The 22,103-nt window shown below is 43.7% G+C and overlaps 1 protein-coding gene across 2 annotated transcripts in view; it reads right to left on the reverse strand.

Moving 5' to 3' along the window:
- Window positions 1-22,103, reverse strand: part of si:ch1073-15f19.2 (T-cell surface protein tactile) — a 65,664-nt gene continuing 43,561 nt past the window's right edge. For both annotated transcript variants that reach the window (XM_055637417.1, XM_055637416.1), the window contains 4 exons: window positions 21,860-21,922; window positions 16,388-16,768; window positions 12,354-12,465; window positions 1-1,987 (listed from right to left, as the gene is read on the reverse strand). In XM_055637417.1, the coding sequence (XP_055493392.1) occupies window positions 1,900-1,987; window positions 12,354-12,465; window positions 16,388-16,768; window positions 21,860-21,922 (644 nt within the window). In that variant the 3' untranslated portion in view covers window positions 1-1,899. The remainder of the gene's footprint in view (window positions 1,988-12,353; window positions 12,466-16,387; window positions 16,769-21,859; window positions 21,923-22,103) is intronic.

Consider the following 22,103-nt stretch of genomic DNA (forward strand, 5'->3'; position numbering starts at 1 on the left):
CCTGATCAGAGCCTCAATTTCTCATGTTATCTAGAGGTCCCTATTCTTATCTGGCTTGCCCTTTTCTCTAACAGGGACATGCATTCCCTGAAATCTAACCACTGTATCACATTTTTTAAATCATCCCATTTTCTGAATGTCTTTTGCCCACAAACAACCTGCTCCAATCAATTTTTTCAAGTACCTGCTTAATAACATCAAAGTTGGCACAGTCAAAATGTAGAAATTTTACTTGAGGACTAGCCATGAACTTATCCGTAACTATTTTAAAGCCAATAGAACTGCGGTTGGTGATCCCAAAAGGCTTGCCCACTGGCACTTTCAGGCACTTGCCCTTCTTAATTCCCTAAAAGTGAAGCTTTAACCTCTCCCACACATAATGCCTGAGCAAACTTTCCCCGAACACATTTGACAAATTCAACCCTGCCTCAACCTTTCGCACTATGACATTCCCAGCCAAGTGGTTCAGATGGACTGGATGATGAAGAAGGAGTTTGTCACGCTTGTCTTCATTTGGAAGGATACTGAGTACAAACGTTGGGACGCCATGATATAACTGTTCAAGTCATTGGTAATACCACTTGGAGCACTTTGTGGCCACACAGCTATAAGAAGGATGTCATTGAAAGAGATTCACCAGGATATTATCTGAACTTGTGGGTTTAAGTTATAGAGAGAGATTGGATAGGTTGGAAACTTTTCTTTTGGAACATAAAAGGGTGAGGGGTAACCTTATTGAAGAATACAAAATCACGAGGGGCATGGATAAAGTGAATGCTCAAAATCAGTACCTTAGAGTAAAGGTTTCTAAAATTAGGGGAGCACAGAGTTAAGGTGAGAGGAGAGAGATGTACGAGAGTACACAGGAGCAATGGAGAGTCCATCTGAGGATAGTCTGTATCTGAAACAAACTGCCAGATGAAGCTATAGAAGCAGATACTATAACAACTCTCAAAAAACATTTTGACTGATATATTGAAAGGAAGGGTCTGGAGGGATATGGGCCAAATGCAGGCAAAATGGACTAGCCTAGAATGCCCACATAGTCAAAATGGACGTTGGGACAAGAGGCCTGTTTCATGCTATAAAGCTCTAAGCCAATTTATCTACAAGCCCATATATCTTTGGAGTGTGGGAGGTAACCAGGGCACCTGGAGAAGACCAACATGGTCACAGAGAGAATGTACAAACAGCTCCTGTAGTCAGGATCGAACCCAGGTCTCTGTGATTCTGAACATTTCAAAAGTTGCATTGAAAACAAAATTGCTGAAAACTGCAGATCAGGCAATATATGTAAAAATAGAAGCAGAGTTAACACTTCAGGTTTAAGGCTTTTCAGAATGCAACATCTGCAATTTTAATCACTGTGGAATTATGTATGAACCGTATGAAATATTGGTTACGTGATAACTGGAATATTGCGGTCATTCCTGATCACCTCCATTTATGTTGAAGGTGAAGGTACTAGAGAAGGTGCAACAGAAATTCACAAGAATGGTTGCAGGAATAAATGATTTGCAGGGTTAGAATTGAGAAGATGGGTTGTTCTGCTTGGAGCAAGGTTAAAAAGAAATTTGCTCCAGGTGTACAAGATTATGATTGGGTTATATAGCGTACTCCCATTTGCAGTTCATTGGTGGGGATATAAAAATTTGGTGTAAAAGAAAAATCTTCTTATATCCAGACAGTAGTTTTGGTCTGAAATTCATCACCTGCAAGGCCAGTGTAAATAGCATTATTAAGGACATTCCAAAGATAAGTGTATAGGCATGATATACAATAATTAGCAGTGGAGAAAGAGCTGGGAAATATCCTGAGACGATTTGGACAGCATAGATTTGATAGGCTAAATAGTCTCCTTCTGAAGTACTTCCTCTATTTGTGCAACTTCACATCCCTTCAGCAGTTGACTTCATTCTGTGATGCCACCTGAATTGCTGTGTATTTGACTGGTGGAGGAGGTGGTTTGAATGGTGGTGGTATATTTCTGTGATGAAAAGATAGTTAAATAGGTTATTTACATTAGTTTAATCACATTATTTTGTAGTGTGTACAGACTCAATGGACAAGGCAATATTATCATTTAACCAGTAGATCTGATCGAATCTCTACAGTTCTGCCACATCTAGTCATGAGCACGTATAGAGCCACAGAGCATTGAAGCCAGTTGTTCAGTCATCGTGTCCCTGGTGCACCTATCCAAACTGTTTTTGCAAAGTTATCTGAGCAATTCAACCAATTTCTTTAAGTGTGTTCACCCAGGTGCTTTATACTTGCAAAAGAAGAGATTGTGAGGCACGGTGGCGCAGCGGTAGAGTTGCTGCCTTCCAGCACTTGAGGTGCCGGAGACCCAGGTTCGATCCTGACTATGGGTGCTGTCTGTATGGAGTTTGTACGATCTCCCTGTGACCACATGGGTTTTCTCTGAGATTTTTGGTTTCCTCCCACACTTTTATTCCTTTCCCACGTTTGTAGGCGAATTGGCTTGGTTTAAATGTAAAATGTCCCTAGTGTGTGTAGGATAGTGTTAATGTGCGGGGATCGCTGGTCGGAGCGGACTCGGTGGGCCGAAGGGCCTGTTATTGCGCTGTATCTCTAAACTAAGAACAAGTTGGTTCCCACTGTGTGCATCCCATCTTCCCTGTTCCTAGAGCTGAATGGCCACAACCTCATCTCTTGATCTAATCTAGCATTTGCAGATTTGACCATATTCCAATTAGGTAACCCTCTTTTATTTACCCCTTTCTTTCCTGTGCCTCCTACTCTGCCGCTCACCCATTTCTCCCACTATCCCACTCCCCTTTCTCCCACCCCTGCCCCCCTTTCACCCACCTCCTTCCTTCTGCTTTTACATTTCACTTTTCCACTTCTCTTCTTTCCTTATCTGACACTCTTTTTTCTCCTCATCTTTTTGTCACCCTTTATTCTCTTTTCCAAATCTTTGTCCACCCATATACCAATCATCACACCCCTCACCTGTATCCCTCTAGTTAGAGTAAAGAAGGGTCCTGACCCGAACCATCACCTATCTATTTTCTACAGAGATGCTGCCTGACCCACTGAATTGCTCCAGTTCTTTGTGTCTTTTTTGTAAACCAGCATCTGAAGTTTGTTGTATCCACATATACATTTAGGAGGTGTTTGGACTATAAGGCATAGCTGGTTAGAGTAAAGATAGACACGAAAGTTTGCAGACCAGGCCATGGGCAATACAACTAATCATGAGGTAAGGGCTCTGTCTTGCACCCACTTGTCAGGCTAAAAGGAGGATGTTTTTCAATTAATTAAGAACTATCAAAATGTTGAAGGGTAAAAAAACAAGGTTGAATGATTACAAATAAAACAGTGATAGCTGATAATTTATTTCAAAAATGTAATATCCACGTGGAACCATGGCAACACAGAGAAGAAGGGGGTGCTAAGAATGGTTGAAACATGGAACATAACATAGAACATAGAACAGTACAGCACAGGAACCCACAATATTTGTGCCAAACATGATGCCAGGTTAAACTGATCTCATCTGCCTGTACATGATCCATATCCATATATTCCCTTCACTTCTATGGGCCTATCCACAGGCTTCTCAAATACAACTATTATATCTGCCTCCACCACCAGCCCTGGCAATGTGTTCCAGGCCTCACGACTCGAAAAAACATGCCCTGCACACCTCCACTAAACTCCCCCCCTCTCACGTTACAGCTATGCCCTCTAAAAAGACTGACCATCTACCCTATTTGTGCCTCTCATCATTTTATGTACTTCTACCAAGTCTCCCCTCTTATGGAGGGAATGGTCTCTGCGGAAGGCAGAAAGGGGTGGAAATGGGAATATGTGACTACTAGTGGCGGGATCCCATTGGAGGTGGCGAAAATGTCGGAGGATTATGTGTTGCTTGGGGGACTCTGTCCCTGTTACGACTGGGGGGATGGGGAGCAAGGGCGGAGCTGCGGGGTACCCAGGTGACACGAGTGAGGGCCTCATCTATGATGGGAGAGGGGAACCTCCAGTAAGACTGCAAAAGGTTGTGAACACTGCCCAGTCCATCACCGGTTCTGACCTCCCCACCATCAAAGGGATTTACAGGAGTCGCTGCCTCAAAAAGGCAGCCAGCATCATCAGAGACCCACACCACCCTGGTCACACACTCATTTCACCCCTGCCATCGGGAAGAAGGAACAGGAGCCTGAGAAATGTAACGTCCAGGTTCAGGAACAGCTTCTTCCCTACAGCCATTAGGCTATTAAAAACCTCCAATAAGCTCTGAACCACATAGACTTTTATTGTTATTATTGTGTTTTTTAATGTGTACATATGTGTGAATGCGTACATGCGTGCCCGTGTGCATGTGTGTGTTATATGTACACATTACTTTTTTTTCTCGTTTATTATATTTTTTACAGTGTACAATGTCTACATATTCTGTTGTGCGGCTGCAAGTTAGAATTTCATTGGTCTATCTGGAACACATGACAATAAAACACTCTTGACTCTTGATTGTTGCTACTATAATCAGGGTGGCTTTGGTTAATTCCTTATAATCAATTGTTAACCTCTGTGAGTCTGAAATCGGGCCCTGAGCTAAAACATCACCTATCCATGTTCTCCCGAACTGCCAGTAACACCAGCAACATTGTACAGGTTATGGGGAGAAGGCAAGGGAATGGGGGTAGGAATGAGAGAGATTGAATGGCAGAGTAGACGATGGGCTGAATGGCCTAATTCTATATCACATGACCTTATGACATTGTATCTTTTTTTTGCTAACCTCTGGGAGCCGTTCACTTTACCCAGTGGCCAAATTGAAGAATTATTGTTAGAGACTAGGGGGTATAGCATTCCCTTCTGTAGCAGGCTATTTATGATCTTTGCCACCTCACCGTCATCTGGCTGAGTGAGCCCATACTGCCTTTGGGACTCTGGGTCAAGTTCCTCTGTCTCTACCTCTTGCTCCATGCGACCACCACCATGCTGACAGTCTGTTAATGCCTGCACACATTCTGCAAGAATCCCGTGTTTCTGGTGGGGGTCTATCAGCTGTGGATATTACTATAGATCCTCTATAGCACAAATCCTATGTTCCCATTGGAACTGATATTAGAGCTTTACCTTTTAGGGTTATTTGCCAAAAACACCAATTGTCACCAATGGTTCGAAGATAGACACAAAATGTTGGGGTAACTCAGCAGGCAGCATTTCTGATTCATCAGTCTGAAAAAAGGTCTTGACCCAAAACATCACCCATTCCTTCTCTTCAGAGATGCTGCCTGTCCCGCTGAGTTACTCCAGCATTTTGTGTCTATTATATGATCTGTATGTATACTTATATGTGAATTTGTGTCCAAATACACACTGAACGTTTTTTTCTCGTTTATTATATTGTTTACAGTGTACTACGTTTACATATTTTTTGTGCTGCTGCAAGTAAGAATGTCATTGCTCTATCTGAGACATATAACAATAAAACACTCTTGACTCTTGGAAATTGATTAATATAGTTGGGTGGTAACAGACTACTTCTCCAACATTTAACTCCAATGGGTCTGTCTCATATCTCTCCTGCACATGCACTGTCCACTAAGAAGCATGGTTTCTATTTGTCTGCCATGCCACACCAATCATTTAGTTTGGATGTATTTAGGGTAATTCCCACCATCTATCTATATATTACTAAAACTCTCATCTTGTTTGTTTGTTTGTTTGTTTGTATGTGGGCGATTTGCCGAAAAACAGCCAAAACGGTATACGATAGCACTACAATATTTGGCCCACCTTACTCACCATAGTCCTGGGGTTTGCAATAGCCAAGTTTCGTTCAGATCGATGTTATATTTTACAAGTTATTGACATTTTAAACTTTACAAAAACCACTTAACAAAACCACTTTTTCACTTGCCCTGCACGTCAGCCTCGTTCGACGTCACAATGGGATCCCGAATATCATTTACATAAAACATCGTGATTTTCATTGACATTGTTTTTTTTTCTAAAAAAAAATGTTTTAATCAAGTTCTTCTGTTTTCATTAACAGCTAACATTGTGTTTAAGTTATTTTAAAGAAAAAACGCAATTTTCATTGAGAATTTCTTTTTTTTGTAATCGTGCTTTTCATTGTGGGGGGGGTGGGATAGGGCGGAGGTGAGGCGAGGGAGGGAGAGGTGAGTGGGGCAGGGGAGGAGGAGGGGGGAAAGAAGAGGGAGGGTGAAGAGGAGGGGGAGGGAGTGCTGGGGATGAGGGAGAATGGAGGAGGATAGGGGTAGGAAGAGGGATGACGAGGTAATGGAGGAGGGGAGGGGGAAGAAGAAGGAGGGGAGGGAGGGGGTGAGCGGAGGAAGCAGAGGAGGGTTGGTGGAGGGTGGGGAGACGGAGGATAATGGAGGAGGGAAATAGGGGACTGAAGAGGGAGAGTGAGATGCATTCACATTGATGTTATATTTTACAGGTTATTGGCATTTTGAACTTTAAAAACATCGCTGTCGTGCTCCCACTTGCCAGCCGTGCCTGCACAGTTGTGGGAGGGTTGCCAAGACTCACGTCACAACGGGGATCTCTCGCATCAGAACGGCAACCCGTCCGCCTCGCCTGCACAGTTGGGGCTATGTGTGAGTGGTGGAATATTGCATTGGGGCACCTGGCCCAACGGGTCCGCACTTGGTCTTGTGTCTTATTAAAATTCAATGGCCCTGGTCACCTACCTGATCGTCCACCAGGGGTCACCCTCCCCCTCTAATTTGATGCTGCTCAGTCAGGTTGGTGTGGTCTAATACTATCATGCTGCTGGAATGAATTCTACAAATGTCTGCTGGTGAGATGGCGAAGATAGTAAATAGCCTGCTACAGAAGGGAGCTCTATACTCCCTAGTCTCTAAAAATAATTCTTCATTTTGGCCAGTGAGTAAAACAGACTGCCCACAGAGGTTAGCAAAGTAAAGGGCCCCTACTGGGATTGCTGCACTGTTCCCTCAAGTAATATATTCCCATGTCCCCGTTCAGGTCTCTGTCTTGGTGGTTGCTTTTGGAGGGAGCTACATTACCTAGCTTACCACCTCCTAGCAATAATATGGAAATCAGAACGGCACACAGCACCCATATTCCTAAATCCATAAATTCTACGAGCATAATTGGGCCATCTAATCCCTTAGCACTGTGGCAGTTCCAGTTTAAGGGGAATTGAAATGACCTACTATTATCATAACGTCATAAGGTCATAAGTGATAGGAGCAGAATTAGGCCATTCGGCCCATCATGTCTACTCCGCCATTCAATCATGGCCGATCTAACGAAGATAGAGACAAAAAGCTGGAGTAAAGCAATTCACACAGATGCCTGTAGCGTGAAGCCATGTTAAACTGATCTTCTCTGCTAGCATCTGATCTGTATCTCTCCATTCTCTGCATGTTCATTTGCCTATCTTAAACACCACCATCATACCTGCTTCTACCACCACTCCTGGCTGTGCGTTCAAGACACCTAGCACTCTCTGTTGATAACTTGCCCCGCACATCTCCATTAATCCTTCCCGGCTGACCTTAAAGCTATGTTCTCTGGTCCTTGACATTCCCACCCTGGCAAAATGGTTCCGACTGTCTACCCTCCCTATTCCTGGCATATTTTTATATACTTCAATCAGGTCCCACCACAGCCACCGACACTCAAGAGAAACAAATTCAAGTTTGCCCAACCTATCCTTACAGCCAATATTGGGCATCATTTTGGTAAACCTCTTCTGCAACCTCTCCAAACCACCTGTGAGGAGGGGTGATCAGAACTGGAGATAATACTATAAATACCAAGTTTTATAAGGCAACAACATGACATCCTGACTCTTAACTCAATATCCTGCCCAAAGAAGGCATGCAGACCATACACCTTCTTAACCATTCTACCTACTTGTGTTACTGATTTCAGGGAGCTGTGGAATTGGACAAGATCCCTCTGTACATCGATAAAACTTTCCTCTTGCATTTGATCTCTCAAAGTGCAACACCTGCACTTGCTTGGAATAGTTTTAGTTTAGAGATACAGCGTGGAAACAGGCCCATCGGCCCACCGAGTCAGTGCCGACCAGTAATCACTGCACATTAGCACTATCCTACACACTCTAGGGACAATTTACATTTATATCAAGCCAAGTAACCTGCGAACCTGTACGTCTTTGGAATGCGGGAGGAAACCGAAGATCTTGGGGTAAACCCACGCGGTCACGGGGAGAACGTACAAACTCCATACAGACAGCACCCGTAGTCAGGATTGAACCTGCATCTCTGGCGTTGAAAGAGCTGTAAGGCATCTGACATTTCTCAACCAATATAGAGCAGTTACTGATATGGAGCGTATAGGAAGGAACTGGTTTAAATCAAGGATAGACACAAAAAGCTGGATTAACTCAGCGGGACTGAAACATAGAAACATAGAAAATGGGTGCAGGAGGAGGCCATTCGGCCCTTCGAGCCAGCACCGCCATTCGTTGTGATCATGGCTGATCGTCCCCTATCAATAACCCGTGCCTGCCTTCTCCCCATATCCCTTGACTCCACTATCCCCTAGAGTTCTATCTAACTCTCTCTTAAATCCATCCAGTGACTTGGCCTCCACTGCCGTCTGTGGCAGGGAGTTCCATAAATTCACAACTCTCTGGGTGAAAAAGATTTTTCTCACCACCAAATGACCTCCCCTTTATTCTAAGACTGTGGCCCCTGGTTCTGGACTTGCCCAACATTGAGAACATTTTTCCTGCATCTAGCTTGTCCAGTCCTTTTATCATTTTATATGTTTCTATAAGATTCCCCTCAACCTTCTAAACTCCAGTGAATACAAGCCTAGTCGTTTCAATCTTTCCTCATATGACAGTCCCGCCATCCAATGGGTTCAATCTCGTGAACCTACGCTGCACTGCCTCAATCATGAGGATGTCCTTCCTCAAATTAGGAGACAAAACTGTACACAATACTTCAGATGTAGTCTCACCAGAGCCCTATACAACTGCAGAAGAAGGTAGCATCTCGGAAGAGTAGGAATGGGTGACATTTCGGGTCAAGACTCGAAAGAACCGAGAACAGTCTGCAGAAGGGACTCGACCTGAAACGTCACCCATTCCTTCTCTCCAGAGATGCTGCCTGTCCCGCTGAGTTACTCCAGCATTTTATGTCTATCTACTGATATGGAGCATTGTGTTCAGTTTTGGACACCCTGCTAAAGGAAAGATGCTATTAAACTGGAATGAGTGCAGAAAACATTTGTGAGGTTGTTGCCAGGATATAAGGGATTGAGCGCTAGGGAGAGGTTGATCAGGATAGGACTATATTCTCATGAGCACAGAAGGCTGAGGGATGATCGTATGGAGATACATAAAATCAGAGGGGAATAGAAGCGGTGAATACATCTAGTCTTTTCCCAGGGTAAGGGAATCAAGAACGAAGGGCAAGGTTTAAGGTGAGGTGGGAAAGATTTAATAGGAACTCAAAGGGCGATGTTTTCACACAGGGTTATGGGTATATGGAAAGAGCTGCCAGATTAAGTAGTTGAGGCAGGTACAATATTTTGGCAGGTAGATTTGTCAATGCTACCTGGAAGACTTCAAACTAGGTTGACAGAGGGATGGCTTGCAATTCAATAATGAGGCAGGTGGGAGGCTGGAGAAATGGGTACAGAAGTCAATGACAACAAGTTCCGTAGACGGGATAGGCAGGAGCATGGCAGGGACTGAGGAAAGACAGTTGGATTAAATTGCATTTATTTCAATGTTGGCGGAATGACAGATAAGGCAGATGTACTTAGGGTGTGGGTAGATATGTATGACTGAGATGTTATAGGCATTATGGAAACCTGGCTAACTGGAGGGACTAAAACTGGCAGCTTAATTTTCCAGAATGCAGGTGCAGCAGGCACAACAGAGGTACACTTAAAACAAATGGGATGGAGGGGGTTGATTTATGGTTAAGTAGATCTCCTCTGGGGCAGAGGTGACTTGTATAAGGGGGATAGGTTGTAACTAAACTTGAGGGAACCAATAGTGTGATTTATATTTCAATTTGTTTTAAAAAGGAACTGTAACTGGTTTATACCAAAGATAGATGCAAAGTGTTGGAGTAAATCAGCAGCTCAGAATAGGTGAAAATGGTTTGTATGTATGTTACAATACTTATCTTCAGCTATGCTGCAATTCTGCCACTGGCCGCGTGCGCGATTTTGCCGCGTTTGAGGGGCGGGGATTAAACGCGTTTTTTTCCCGACCTGGTCCTGAATTATATTTGTTGGAGTGAAAGATGTTGCTAAAGAATCGTCCCGACGGCTGTTCTGTGTGTTTTTTAAAGAAATTCACCCGACAAGTTAATCGCTGTAGTGATTTTAAAATCAGCTTCTGAAGCCGTCAATGCCGACAACGGGGCCGGATTTTATGTAGGGGACAGGTAAAAGAAAGCAGTTTATTTTTATGTCTAAAAGTGTTTCTTAAGATGTATTTAATTCACATTTTAAGTTGCAAGACGGTGATTTTTCCCCCCGAAGAACCGGCAGTGTATTTGCTGCCGACATGGGAACTAAATTCACCGCAACCTCAAAGTTCCAAATGGTCCCGTTCCAGAAAATCCCACTCGCCTTCCATTTGGCCTATAAGCCCATGACAATGAGATTTAAAAATTATGTTATATTCTGAATTCTTGTGTGAATGTTATTTGGACACTTAGGCTATTTAAAAATGTTAATCTATTCTTAAGAAATGGATAGATGTATAGATCTAGTAATTGAATTTTGTAATTAGCTACAATTAGGTAACTAACTAATTATATGCTTTAATTTCAAGTCATCTAAGTAAGATTGTTTCATATTTGTTTCAGAATGCTTCAATCTATAATAACTGAAAATTTCTTTCAGTTCTGTTAAATTTTAAGAAAGTTATCGGCTTTTAAATGTTCTTGATCACAGCTTTTGTGTTGTCAATGAAAAAGCAATAGGGAACAAGATGCCAATTTCCAAGTATGAAAATGGCCGTAACTTTTTTAATACTGAAGATATGAAAGTGAATTGGGTGTCAAATTAAACTTCTTTTTATGCTTTATCTGATGGGATAAATTGAAGACTTGATTTTTTAAATCTCAAAATTTTGTAACATTGCTATGGTTTGGGTCTGAAAAAGGGTCCCAACCCGAAATGTCACCTGTCCATTTTCTCCAGAGATGCTGCTTGATGCACTGAGTTACTCCAGCACTTTGCATCTGTCTGTGATTTGTATTTCACCATTCTAATGATATCCTTTGAAAGCTCAAATCTGTCCACAACCTTGCAGCATTGTAATGTTCCCCATTTATTCCTTGCCTTGGCAGCCAAACAAAGAAAACAGCATCTTCACCTTTATTTTCTGCTCTTTATGTGTCATTTCAAATTAGGCACAACATTTCCTCCTTCTTTTGGTTCCATTCAACTGGCAAGTTATTTGTTTGAGTGCAGTTCATGGCTCCTTTCTCCCACATATATGTCTGGTATATAATGACTGATTAAAAAACAGCTTGGTGTTCCCAGCCACTCTGCCTCACGTCTACTGTGTGACATTTCAATAGAGTTCGGACTGATTCTTGTCATGTTGCCAATAGACGAGCACCTGGTTTTGATATACGAACAAAGGCATTGAGGAAGTTTAAATCTGACTGTCTTCAGTTGATTATGTCTTTGATGAATAACCTTGCCTCATTTTGTAGGAATTTTAGTTTGGTTTAGTGATAACGCGTGGAAGCAGGCTCTTCGGCCCACCGAGTCCACACAGACCAGCGATTCCCGCACACTAGCACTATCCTACACACTAGGGGTAATTTACACTTATACCAAGCCAATTAGCCTACTAACCTGTACGTCTTTGGAGTGTGGGAGGAAACTGAAGATATCAGAGAAAACCCGCGCAGGTCACAGGGAGAGACCGTACAAACTCTGTACAGACAGCACCCATAGTCAGAATTAAACCTGGGTCTCTGGCGCTGTAAGGCAGCAACTCTACCGCTGCACCACCGTGCCACCCATGATCAGCATTTTTTTTCAGTTCCTTTCATAAACTTTTCCCGTGCATCTTCTGAGGCGTGAAGTGCTGCACTGCTAAATTCTCTAAAATTGACTGTTTTATCCCTGGGGTTTGGCAAACATTTACTGCAATCCATACAATTTTCACACCTGGTGGGATCCAAAAAACCCGAAACATTTAACCTTTTTTTCCTCAGATGCCACCTGAACAGTAGAATATTTTAGTATTCTTTGGCATTTATTTCAGATTCGAAACATCAGTGTTTAAATCCTCTACCGGCAGTTTGTAAACACTGACTAAATGTTAAATCGAATATAAATGATATGGACAAAATAATACTCACAGTTTCTTCCTGACCTGCCAGCACCTGATGAGGTACGATAATACCGCAGTACAGATCACCAAGATTATGATCACAGATACAACGGCTGCTATTGAAACAGAATCTTCAGCATCTACAAATCCACAGAAGTAAAATGATAAATAAGGCTTCAGGCATGAGTTAGTTTTACAGTGCACAATCCTAAATAAATGTTCATCATCATTAACACAGGCTGAAAACTTATGCTAGCTCTGTACACATTTGAAAATAATGCTTTAATATCAATTCAAACTTCAGGTTGCAAAAGTGGGAAATCACGGGGCGTAGTGGTAGAGCTATTGCCTTAAGCCCCTGTCCCACTTAGGACCTGTCCCACTTAGGAAGCCTCTGGAGACTTTGCGCCCCACCCAAGGTTTCCGTGCGGTTCCCGGACGTTTTCGTCAGTCTCCCTACCTGCTTCCACTACCTGCAACCTCCGGCAACCACCTGCAACCTCCGGGAACCGCACGGAAACCTTGGGTGGGGCACAAAGTCTCCAGAGGTTTCCGTTCAGGTTTCCTAAGTGGGACAGGGACATTACTGTATTGTATTGTATTGTATTCAAATTTATTGTCATTGTCTCAATTTGAGACAACGAAATGAATTTCCCTTACAGGCAGTATCATAAAAAAATCACAAAAAAATAATAAAAATAAATAATAAATAAATAATACAACATATTAAAAATAAAATTGAAATTGAATTAAAAATTTAAAAATTAAAAAAAAGCACAAACACAGAAAGTCCACGACACAACATAACATAAATGGCACCAAGGTGAGGATGGCACCATAGTCCAGCCAGCCTCCCCTCCATGTTCATCCGTGGTCGGGGCCTTCCGAGCACCCGCAGTCGCCGCCCCGGGTGGCCCGATGTTCAGGCCCTCACGCCGGGCTGGTGGAACGCCGACGCCGAACCCCGACGGTGAACATCCTCCTCCTCAGCGGCCCGGACCTTCTGATCAGCCGCCTCCCGCAGCCGGAGTCCGCAGCTCCCGAGTCCACAGGTCGAGCCGGGCAGAGTCGCAGGACCCCGCGCTGTCCATCAGCGCCGCCCGCGTTGGGAGCTCCGCAAACCGCAGCTCCATGATGTTGGTGCAGCAGGTCCAGCACTCCGGGCTCCAGACGGCGACCCCCGGTAAGGCATCGCCAGCCCTGCGATGTTCCAGCGCTGCCCCGCCGCTGCTGGTGCTCCAGTCGATCCCGGCAGGAAAGGCCGCGCCAATCCAGGTAGGTAGGCCGCTGTGGGGGGGGGGGGGGGGGCGAGGACGCGACTCGAATAATAGTCGCGTCCTCACCAGGAAGCGGCTGAAGGACGGTATCCCCCGCACCGTGCCCTCTTCCCCCACATAAAAACGCCAAAAAACACAAAAAAAACACACTTTAACATAACTAAATAAACAAAAAAACAAAAAGATACCGGGCTGTAGGTGGAGGCTGCTGGCACCAGCACCACCGGAAGTACAATACTAGAGCTCTAGAGCTCATTACAGCGCCAGAGACCCGGGTTCGATCCTGACTACAGGTGCTGTCTGTACGGAGTTTGTACGTTCTCCCCGTGACCCGCATGTGTTTTCTCCCAGATCTTCGGTTTCCTCCCACACTCCAAACACGCACAGGTTTGTAGGTTAATTGGCTTGGTATGAATGTGAAATTGTCCCTGGGGCGTGTAGGTGTTAGATGTAAGTGTGTTAGTGTGTGATGATCGCAGGTCGGTGTGGACCCGGTTGGCCGAAGGCCCTGTTTCCGCGCTGTTTATCTAAAAAAAAGATGTCTCTTATGGGAATGTGTATTTCTAGTAAATAAATGGGAATAGTGGGTGTCTGGAACGCACTGCCAGGGGTAGTGGTGCAAGCACGTACAATAGTGTAGTTTAAGTGCCTGTTAGACATATGTACATGAATATGCAGGGAATGGTGGAATCTGGATAATGAAGAGAATGATTTTTCTTGGCATTATGTTCATCACAGACATTGTGCTGTACCTGTGCTATGTTCTAAGTTCTATACCTTCTCGCTCTTAATTCCCCTGCCTTGGCAACAAACTCTTTGCATTTGTGCAGGATTGAGTCCCACATGTTTCACCGTGGATAGACACAAAAAGCTGGAGTTGCTCAGTGGTATAGGCAGCGTCTCTGGTGAAAAGGAATAGGTGACATTTCGGGCTGAGACCCTTCATGCGAGGGTTACATTCAGAAAACACACCCATGGGGTAAATTCAGAAAATAATTGGGCATTTCTGTTGACCTGTCCAAAATGACTGTATGAAATGAGAGCACCCAGATGAAATTCACATTGATACAGAGGAAGTGCAAACTCCGCATAGACAGCTCCCAAGGTGAGGATCCAAGTCCTTGTAGGGCATCAGTACTAACTGCTGTGAAAGTATGCCACCATTAAAAAAGCAATTTGATATTTTTCCAATAATATAATTTTTATATCAAGAAATGAAGTCACGGCCATTTGCTGTTGGGGGAAACAGATCATAGAGAAGGGGCAACATTTTTCATTTTGTTGAATTTTCCATTGAATTTTTACAGTGAAGAAAATCAGTCTGTAAGTATATCAGTCTGCAAATATGGCTATCAGATGTTCCTAATTTGAGGCGAAATGTTATTGCTATTGAGAGAGTGCAGCATAGGTTCACCAGGTTAATTCCCGGGGTGGTGGGATTGACATATGATGAAAGAATACGTTGACTGGGCTTGTATTCGCTGGAATTTAGAAGGATGAGAGTTGATCTTATAGAAACAGGGAAAATTCTTAAGGGATTGGACAGGGTAGATGCAGGAAAAATGTTCCCGATGTTGGGGGAGTCCAGAACCAGGGGTCACAGATTAAGAAGGTAGACAAAAATCTGGAGAAACTCAGCGGGTGAGGCAGCATCTATGGAGCGAAGGAAATAGGCAACATTTCAGGTCGAAACTCTTCTTCAGATTACAGATTAAGAATAAGGGGTAGGCCATTTAGGACTGAAATGAGGATCATTTTTTTCACCCAGAGTTGTGAATCTGTGGAATTCTCTGCCACAGAAGTCAGTAGAGACCAATTCATTGGATGTTTTCAAGAGAGAGTTAGATTTAGCTCTGAGGGCTAAGGGAATTTTGAAGATTTTGAATGATCAGCCATGATTATATTGAATGGCGGTGCTGGTTCAAAGGGCCGAATGGCCTACTCCTGCACCTATTTTCTGTTTCCATGATATCTTTCCTGTAGCAAGGTAATCAAAACTGAAGACAATGCTCCAAATGCAGCCTCACGTTCTTTGCCACCCTATCTTGCTATCTACATTGCCACTTTCATGGAACTATGTACCAGCATTCCTAGATCCCTCTGGTCTACACCACTCCCCAGGGCCCTACCATACACTGTGAAGATCCTGTCCCTGGTTTGGCTTCCCATAATGGGACACCTAATGGGGGCGGCATGGTGGCGCAGCAGTAGAGTTGCTGTCTTACAGCGAATGCAGCGCTGGAGACCAGGGTTCTATCCTGAGTTTGTACGTTCGCCCCATGACCTGCATGGGCTTTCTCCGAGATCTTCGGTTTCCTTCCGCACTCCAAAGACATACAGGTATGTTGGTTAATTGGCTTGATAAATGTAAAAATTGTCCCTGGTGAATATAGGATAGTATTAATGTGCAGGGATCGCTGGTCTTCGCGGATCCGGTGGGCCAAAAGGGCCTGTTTCCGCGCTGTATCTCTAAACTAAACTAAACCACACACTTACCAGCCAGTCAATTGTAATACAGGCTGCCAACCTATTACTCATTATGTGCTGTTTTCATAGACACATTTCACTAAGTCCTTGCATCAAGATTCAATGAAAGAAATAGGAAAAGTCGTGCAGAGAATCATGTAAGCAAATCTTGTAAGGAAATCCAAGTGAGGTGCGTCTTTTACAGGTAAATAAAAACTGCACTCATTGCACTAAAGAATCATGAATCCCAATTTCACTGAGTATTGTTAAGCAAAGTCATATGTAGTTAAAAGTCACATAATTATAAAGGAATATTTACCTTTATCATCTCTGGCTATTTCAGTAGTAGCTGGCCTGTTCCAGTTCATCGTTGTGTCCAACGTGGTTACATTCATTGGCATTTCAGTACTTCTCTCAGAGACTTGTGATGACCCAAAGCTAATAAATGGCCGAAGAGTGATGGTCTGCCCCTCCGTGGTCACAAGTTCATCGGTATATGATGTTTCAGGAATGTTTGATGATGCAATATTGGCAGAAGATCCATAGGTAGTGGAAGACTGAGACACATGAGCAGTGGCATTCAATCCAGCACTGGTGAATGATATGGCGCTTGTCGACTCTGCTGTCAGAGTGGATGAACCAGTAGCTAATGGTAGCCCAGTACTTGTAGTCAATTCTGTACTTGAATGAGACACAGTGCCTAAAAATACATTGCTTAAAACATTAATAAGCAAGCTATTAGCATTTGATGAATGCATAATGAATCAAGAAAACATTATGAGATATTAATTGATTCAAATAAGTAAAGAAAATGAAGCACCGTATAAGGGTTTGAAAGGGAAAAGCAACCTGCAGCATCAATGGGACAGGGATGGAGGGTAATACCAAATGAATGGCACTTGCTGAGTGCCTGCAGTAACTCAATGGGCAAGTAACTCCTTACAACAATACACAAGTAGATCGTTCTGGTCATCAGACGTAAGAATTCCCTTCAACCACATTGCCTTTCTTACAATTTACCTGTGGCCCTGCAACTTATTCTTTCTCAAATGCTCATCAACTCCCTACCGTTTTTAAATTTGCAATGTTAATTCACTAAACATAGAAACATAGAAAGTAGGTGCAGCGTAGGCCATTCAGCCCATCGAACCAGCACCGCCATTCAATATGATCATGGCTGATCATCCAAAATCAGTACCCCGTTCCTGCTTTCTCCCCATATCCCTTGATTCTGTTAGCCCTAAAAGCTACATCTAACTCTCTCTTGAATACATCAGTAAGGGGGACACCGTGCTACTGCCTTACAGTGCCAGAGACCCGGGTTCGATCCTGACTACGGGTGCTTCTCTGTATGGACCTGTGTGACCTGTGTGGATTTTTTCCGAGATCTTCGGTTTCCTCCCACATTCCAAAGACGTACAGGATTTGTAGGTTAATTGGCTTGGTATAAATGTAGAAAGGTAAACTTTTCCCTAGTGAGTGTAGGATAGTGTTGATGCGTGACGATCGCTGGTTGGTGCGGACTCGGTGGGCTGGAGGGCCTGTTTCTGCGCTGTATCTCTGAACTAAACAAAACTAAGTATATCCTTGGGATGCAGGAGAAAGCCAAAATACTTGACAAAAATACGCAGGCACAGTCAGGAATTTGCTGAAGAGAATTGGAGTGGCCAATACAGTATGTGGGCAAAGAAACATCCAGAAATGGGAGGCTTTTAAAAGTGTGATAAGAAGAGTTTATGGGCTTGTATGTTCTTTTAGAGTGAGGGACAAGGCAGTTAAGACGAAGGAAGCTTGGATGATGGGAGAAATTAATGCTCTGGTTGGGATAAAGGAGGCATGGGACAGATATATTCAGCTGAGGTCAAGTGTGTCCCTGGGGGAGTTTCAAAGATTGAGCAATTTGAAGAAGGAAATCAGGAGAGCAAAAAGTGGAGCAGGAGATAGCTCTGGCAGATAATATTAAGGTAACGAGAGAGATAATAGGAAACCAAAGCAATCTTCTCTGTGTTCAGCCATAGGAGTTGGATAATGATTTCAACGTGTATTTCTCATCTGAAAAAGACATGAAGACTGGGGGATGGGACAGTTAATGGAAACATCTTGAGGACAGTTTGCATTACAGTTGAGGAGGCGCTGAGCATCTTAACCTGTAGGAAGGTAGATACATGTAAATCATCCTAGGTCTGATTTGATATATCCAAGGACACTGTTGAAGCTAGAAAAGATATTGCAGGGGCCCTGCTGAGATATATGAATTATCGATAGGCACAAAAAGCCTAGGAACTATAGACCAGTGAGCCTAACATCTACCATAGGCAAGTTAGTGGTAGAGTGTTCTAAGGGATATGATGTATAGGCATTTGGAGGACAGGGGGTGATTTTGGATAGTCAGCATGGTTTTTTACGTGGGAGTTGTGTCTTACAGATCTGATTGAGTTTTTTGCACGTAACCAAAAAGGGTGATATGGGCAGAGATGTAGATATTGTCTACGTGGACTTCAGCAAGGCATTTGGCAAGGTTCCACATGATAGACTGCTCTGGAAGGTTAGATGACCTGGGATCCAGGAAGAGCAAGTCGACTGGTTAGAGTATTGGCTTCATGGAAGGAAGTAGAAGGTGAGAATGGAGGGTTCTTTTTCAGACTGGAAGCCTGCATTTTGGAAAGTCAAACCAAGACAGGCCCTTCACAGTGAATGGTAGGGCCATGGGTAGTGTTACAGGGCTGAGGAATTTAAGATTGCAGGTACATAGTTCTTCGATAGTGGCGACACAGGTGGATAAGGTGGTCAAGGTGACCTTTGGTACATTGGTCTTCATCAATCAGTGTATTGAGTAGTGAAGGTGGTCTATTATGTTACAATTATACAAGATGCTGCTGAGGTCGCATTTGGAGTATTGTAATAGTTGATGTCATCCTGCTATAGGAAGCATATTGTTACGATGAAAACAATATAGATAAGATTTACGAGAATATTGCCGGGACTTGAGGACTTGGGCTAGAGGGAGAGGGAGGGTAGAGACAGGCTAGGACTTTATTTCTTGGAGCGCAGGAGGATGAGGGGTGTATGGAAGTATATAATATCATGAGGGGGTTAGGTAGAGTTAATGCATGGAGTCCTTTACCCAGAGTAGGGGAATCAATAACCAGAGGACATAGGTTTAAGGTGAGAGAAGTCTGTGTAGAAAGCCATTTTCAACAGCAATCCACCCACGACCTAAATCCTTCTGCTCTACAATAATCACCAAGGCCCTACCATTGACAGTTAAAGTTCTGACCTTATTCAACGTCCCAAAATGCAACATTTACCGGAATTAAACTCCATTAGCCATTTCTAACCCCACCTGTGCAACTGATACAATTCTTGATAACCATCCTTCCGGTCAAGATGCCACTTATTTTAGTGTCATCTGCAAACATTAATCATCATTTGTGCATTCTGATCCAATGCACAGATATAGATGACAAACAGCAAAGAGCCTAGCAACAATATCTGAGGCACACCACTAGTCACAGGTCTCCAATCTGAAAAACAACTGCTACCATCTGCTTCCTACCATGAAACCAGTTTTCTATCGAGTCAGCTAACTCTCCCAAGATCCCAGATGACCAAATCTTCCAAATCAGCCTACCATGCAGAACTAGGGCGGCATGGTGACGTAGTGGTAGAGTTGCTGCCTTGCAGCACCAGAGACCCGGGTTCAATCCTGACCATGGGTGCTTCTCTGTATGGAGCTTGTGCGTGGGTTTTCTCCAAGATCTTCGGTTTCCTCCCACACTTCTAAGATGTATAGGTTTGTAGGTTAATTGGCTAGGTATAAATGTAAATTGTCTCTAGTGTGTGTAGAATCAGAATCGTTTATTGTCATTTGAACATAAGTTCAAACAAAATTACGTTCCTGCAGTCATAACAACAAACAAAAAACCCAAAACACACAATTAACACAATTCCACACAAACATCCATCACAGTGAATCTCCAAACACCTCCTCACTGTGATGGAAGGCAAAGGTCTTGTCTCTTCCCTGTTCTCTGTGCCCATACCTGCAGTCAAGCAGCCAAACTGCTGCATCGAGCCGATCGAGGTTCCTGATGTTAGATGTTAGAGCCCCCCCCCCCCCCCCCCCCGGTGGGCGATGGTAAGTCCTGCGGCCGTTTAAGCCTCGCGGGGCGATGTAAGGCCCCGCTCCGGATTGATTTAAACCCCTCGATTCAGGCGGGCGAAGTTTGGCATTGCGGGAACTCCGAAAAGCGGTCTCCCACCAAGGACCCGCGAGCTCCCAATGTTATCGTCCACAGGGCCTGCAGCCGAAGCCTCCGAGCTCTGAAGTCGGGTCGCAGCCGCGCGCCACCACAGCGCTCCACACTCCAAAGTTGGCCAGCTCCGCGATGGTGAGTCCGCAGGCTCCGCGACTGGAGCCCCAGGTCGATTCCGGTTGGAGGCCGCCGGCTCCACGATGTTAAGCCCCAACGACAACGGACACTCGACAAGGAAAACGTCGGGTCCCCATACAGAATAGAGATTAAAAAGTTTCCCCTGAACACACTTGACAAATTCAGCCCCATCTAAGCCCTTGGAATTAAGGCAGCGACCATCTCTCTTTGAAAGGTTAAAACTTTGACAATGAAAACCCTGTGAGTCTTGCAGAAATTAAACACCGCAGCTGCTGGAATCCTAAGCAAATCACAAAGTGCTGTAGTAACAGTGGGTCAAGACATGGATAAGATATGGGTGGGCGACATTTCAGGTTGTGACCCTCCTTCTCCATATCCTCCAGAGATGTTCCCTGACCTGTTGAGTAACTCCAGCATTTGGTGGGTTGCCTATTAGTCTTGCAGCAGTCTGCAATCTCCCAGCATATTTGTTCATCTAATTCCTGTCGACTATTTGGGGAACAAAAATACAATTCAAACAAGATGATCATCCCCATTTCACTTCCCGGCTCCATTTAGATATCTGGAGTTACTCAACAGGTCAGGCAGCATCTCTGGAGGAACATCGAGAGCAAGGGTTCCAACCTGAACCGTCACCTATCTATGTCTTATACAGATGCTGCTGACCCTCTGAGTTACTCCAGCACTTTGTTTAGCTTTAATATCCGCAAGACTCACTGGATGATCCTTCAGTAATGTCATCTCAGACTTTCTCCATAACCAGTGAAGCCACCAGTCCTACCTTCATCTTCCTACCCTCACTAGCATTTGGCACAGGGAATAATCCAGAGTTTACTACCTTTGAGTTCCTACTTTTTAACCTTTAGTGAAACTCCCTATATTTACTTTGTAGAACTTCATCCCATTTCCTACCTATGTTATTTGTGCCAATGTGCACAATGACGTCTGGCTGCTCTCCTTCCCCCTAGAGAATATTTTGCAGCCACTCTGAGACATCTTGAAGCCTGGCACCAGAGAGTCCCGTTTAATGCCACAGAAATCCCTCCTTTCATTTCTTCTTTTATTACTTCCATTCTAAATCATATTCTCTTGCTTATCAAAATAACCCCCAACATTTTAATATCTCTGTGTAGGAAGGAACTGCAGATGCTTGTTTACACTGAAGATAGACACAAAATGCTGGAGAAATTCAGCGGGACAGACAGCATCTCTGGAGAGAAGGAATGGGTGACGTTTCAGGTCAAGACCCTTACATCTCTTCTCTTGAAATGCTCTGTAAGCCGCCATTGGGAATACTGAATCATTATCATTTATCTTGGCAAATACATTGAACTGTGAAATATTTTACTTTTTCGAGGAAAGAAACATAAGGATAATGACAGAGTATGTGTCCCTACCTTTCTGAACTGTTGTGGGCTGAGAATTGAACGTGTTCAGCTTTGTAAATGCTGTGGATAGATCTAATCAAGTCAAGAAAAAATAGAAATTAGTGCATTAAAGCAGTATTTATTAAAGGTGCCAAGTAAAAGTAGTTGCTATAATTGTATTCTATTTTTAACTCATAATCTTAGTTCAGCTACTTTTTTATTTCATACATAAATTACAAAAAGCTTATTTCATCTCAGTTTAGTTCATTGTCAC

This window comes from Leucoraja erinacea, chromosome 6, assembly GCF_028641065.1.
Source record: "Leucoraja erinacea ecotype New England chromosome 6, Leri_hhj_1, whole genome shotgun sequence".
Taxonomy (NCBI): domain Eukaryota; kingdom Metazoa; phylum Chordata; class Chondrichthyes; order Rajiformes; family Rajidae; genus Leucoraja; species Leucoraja erinaceus.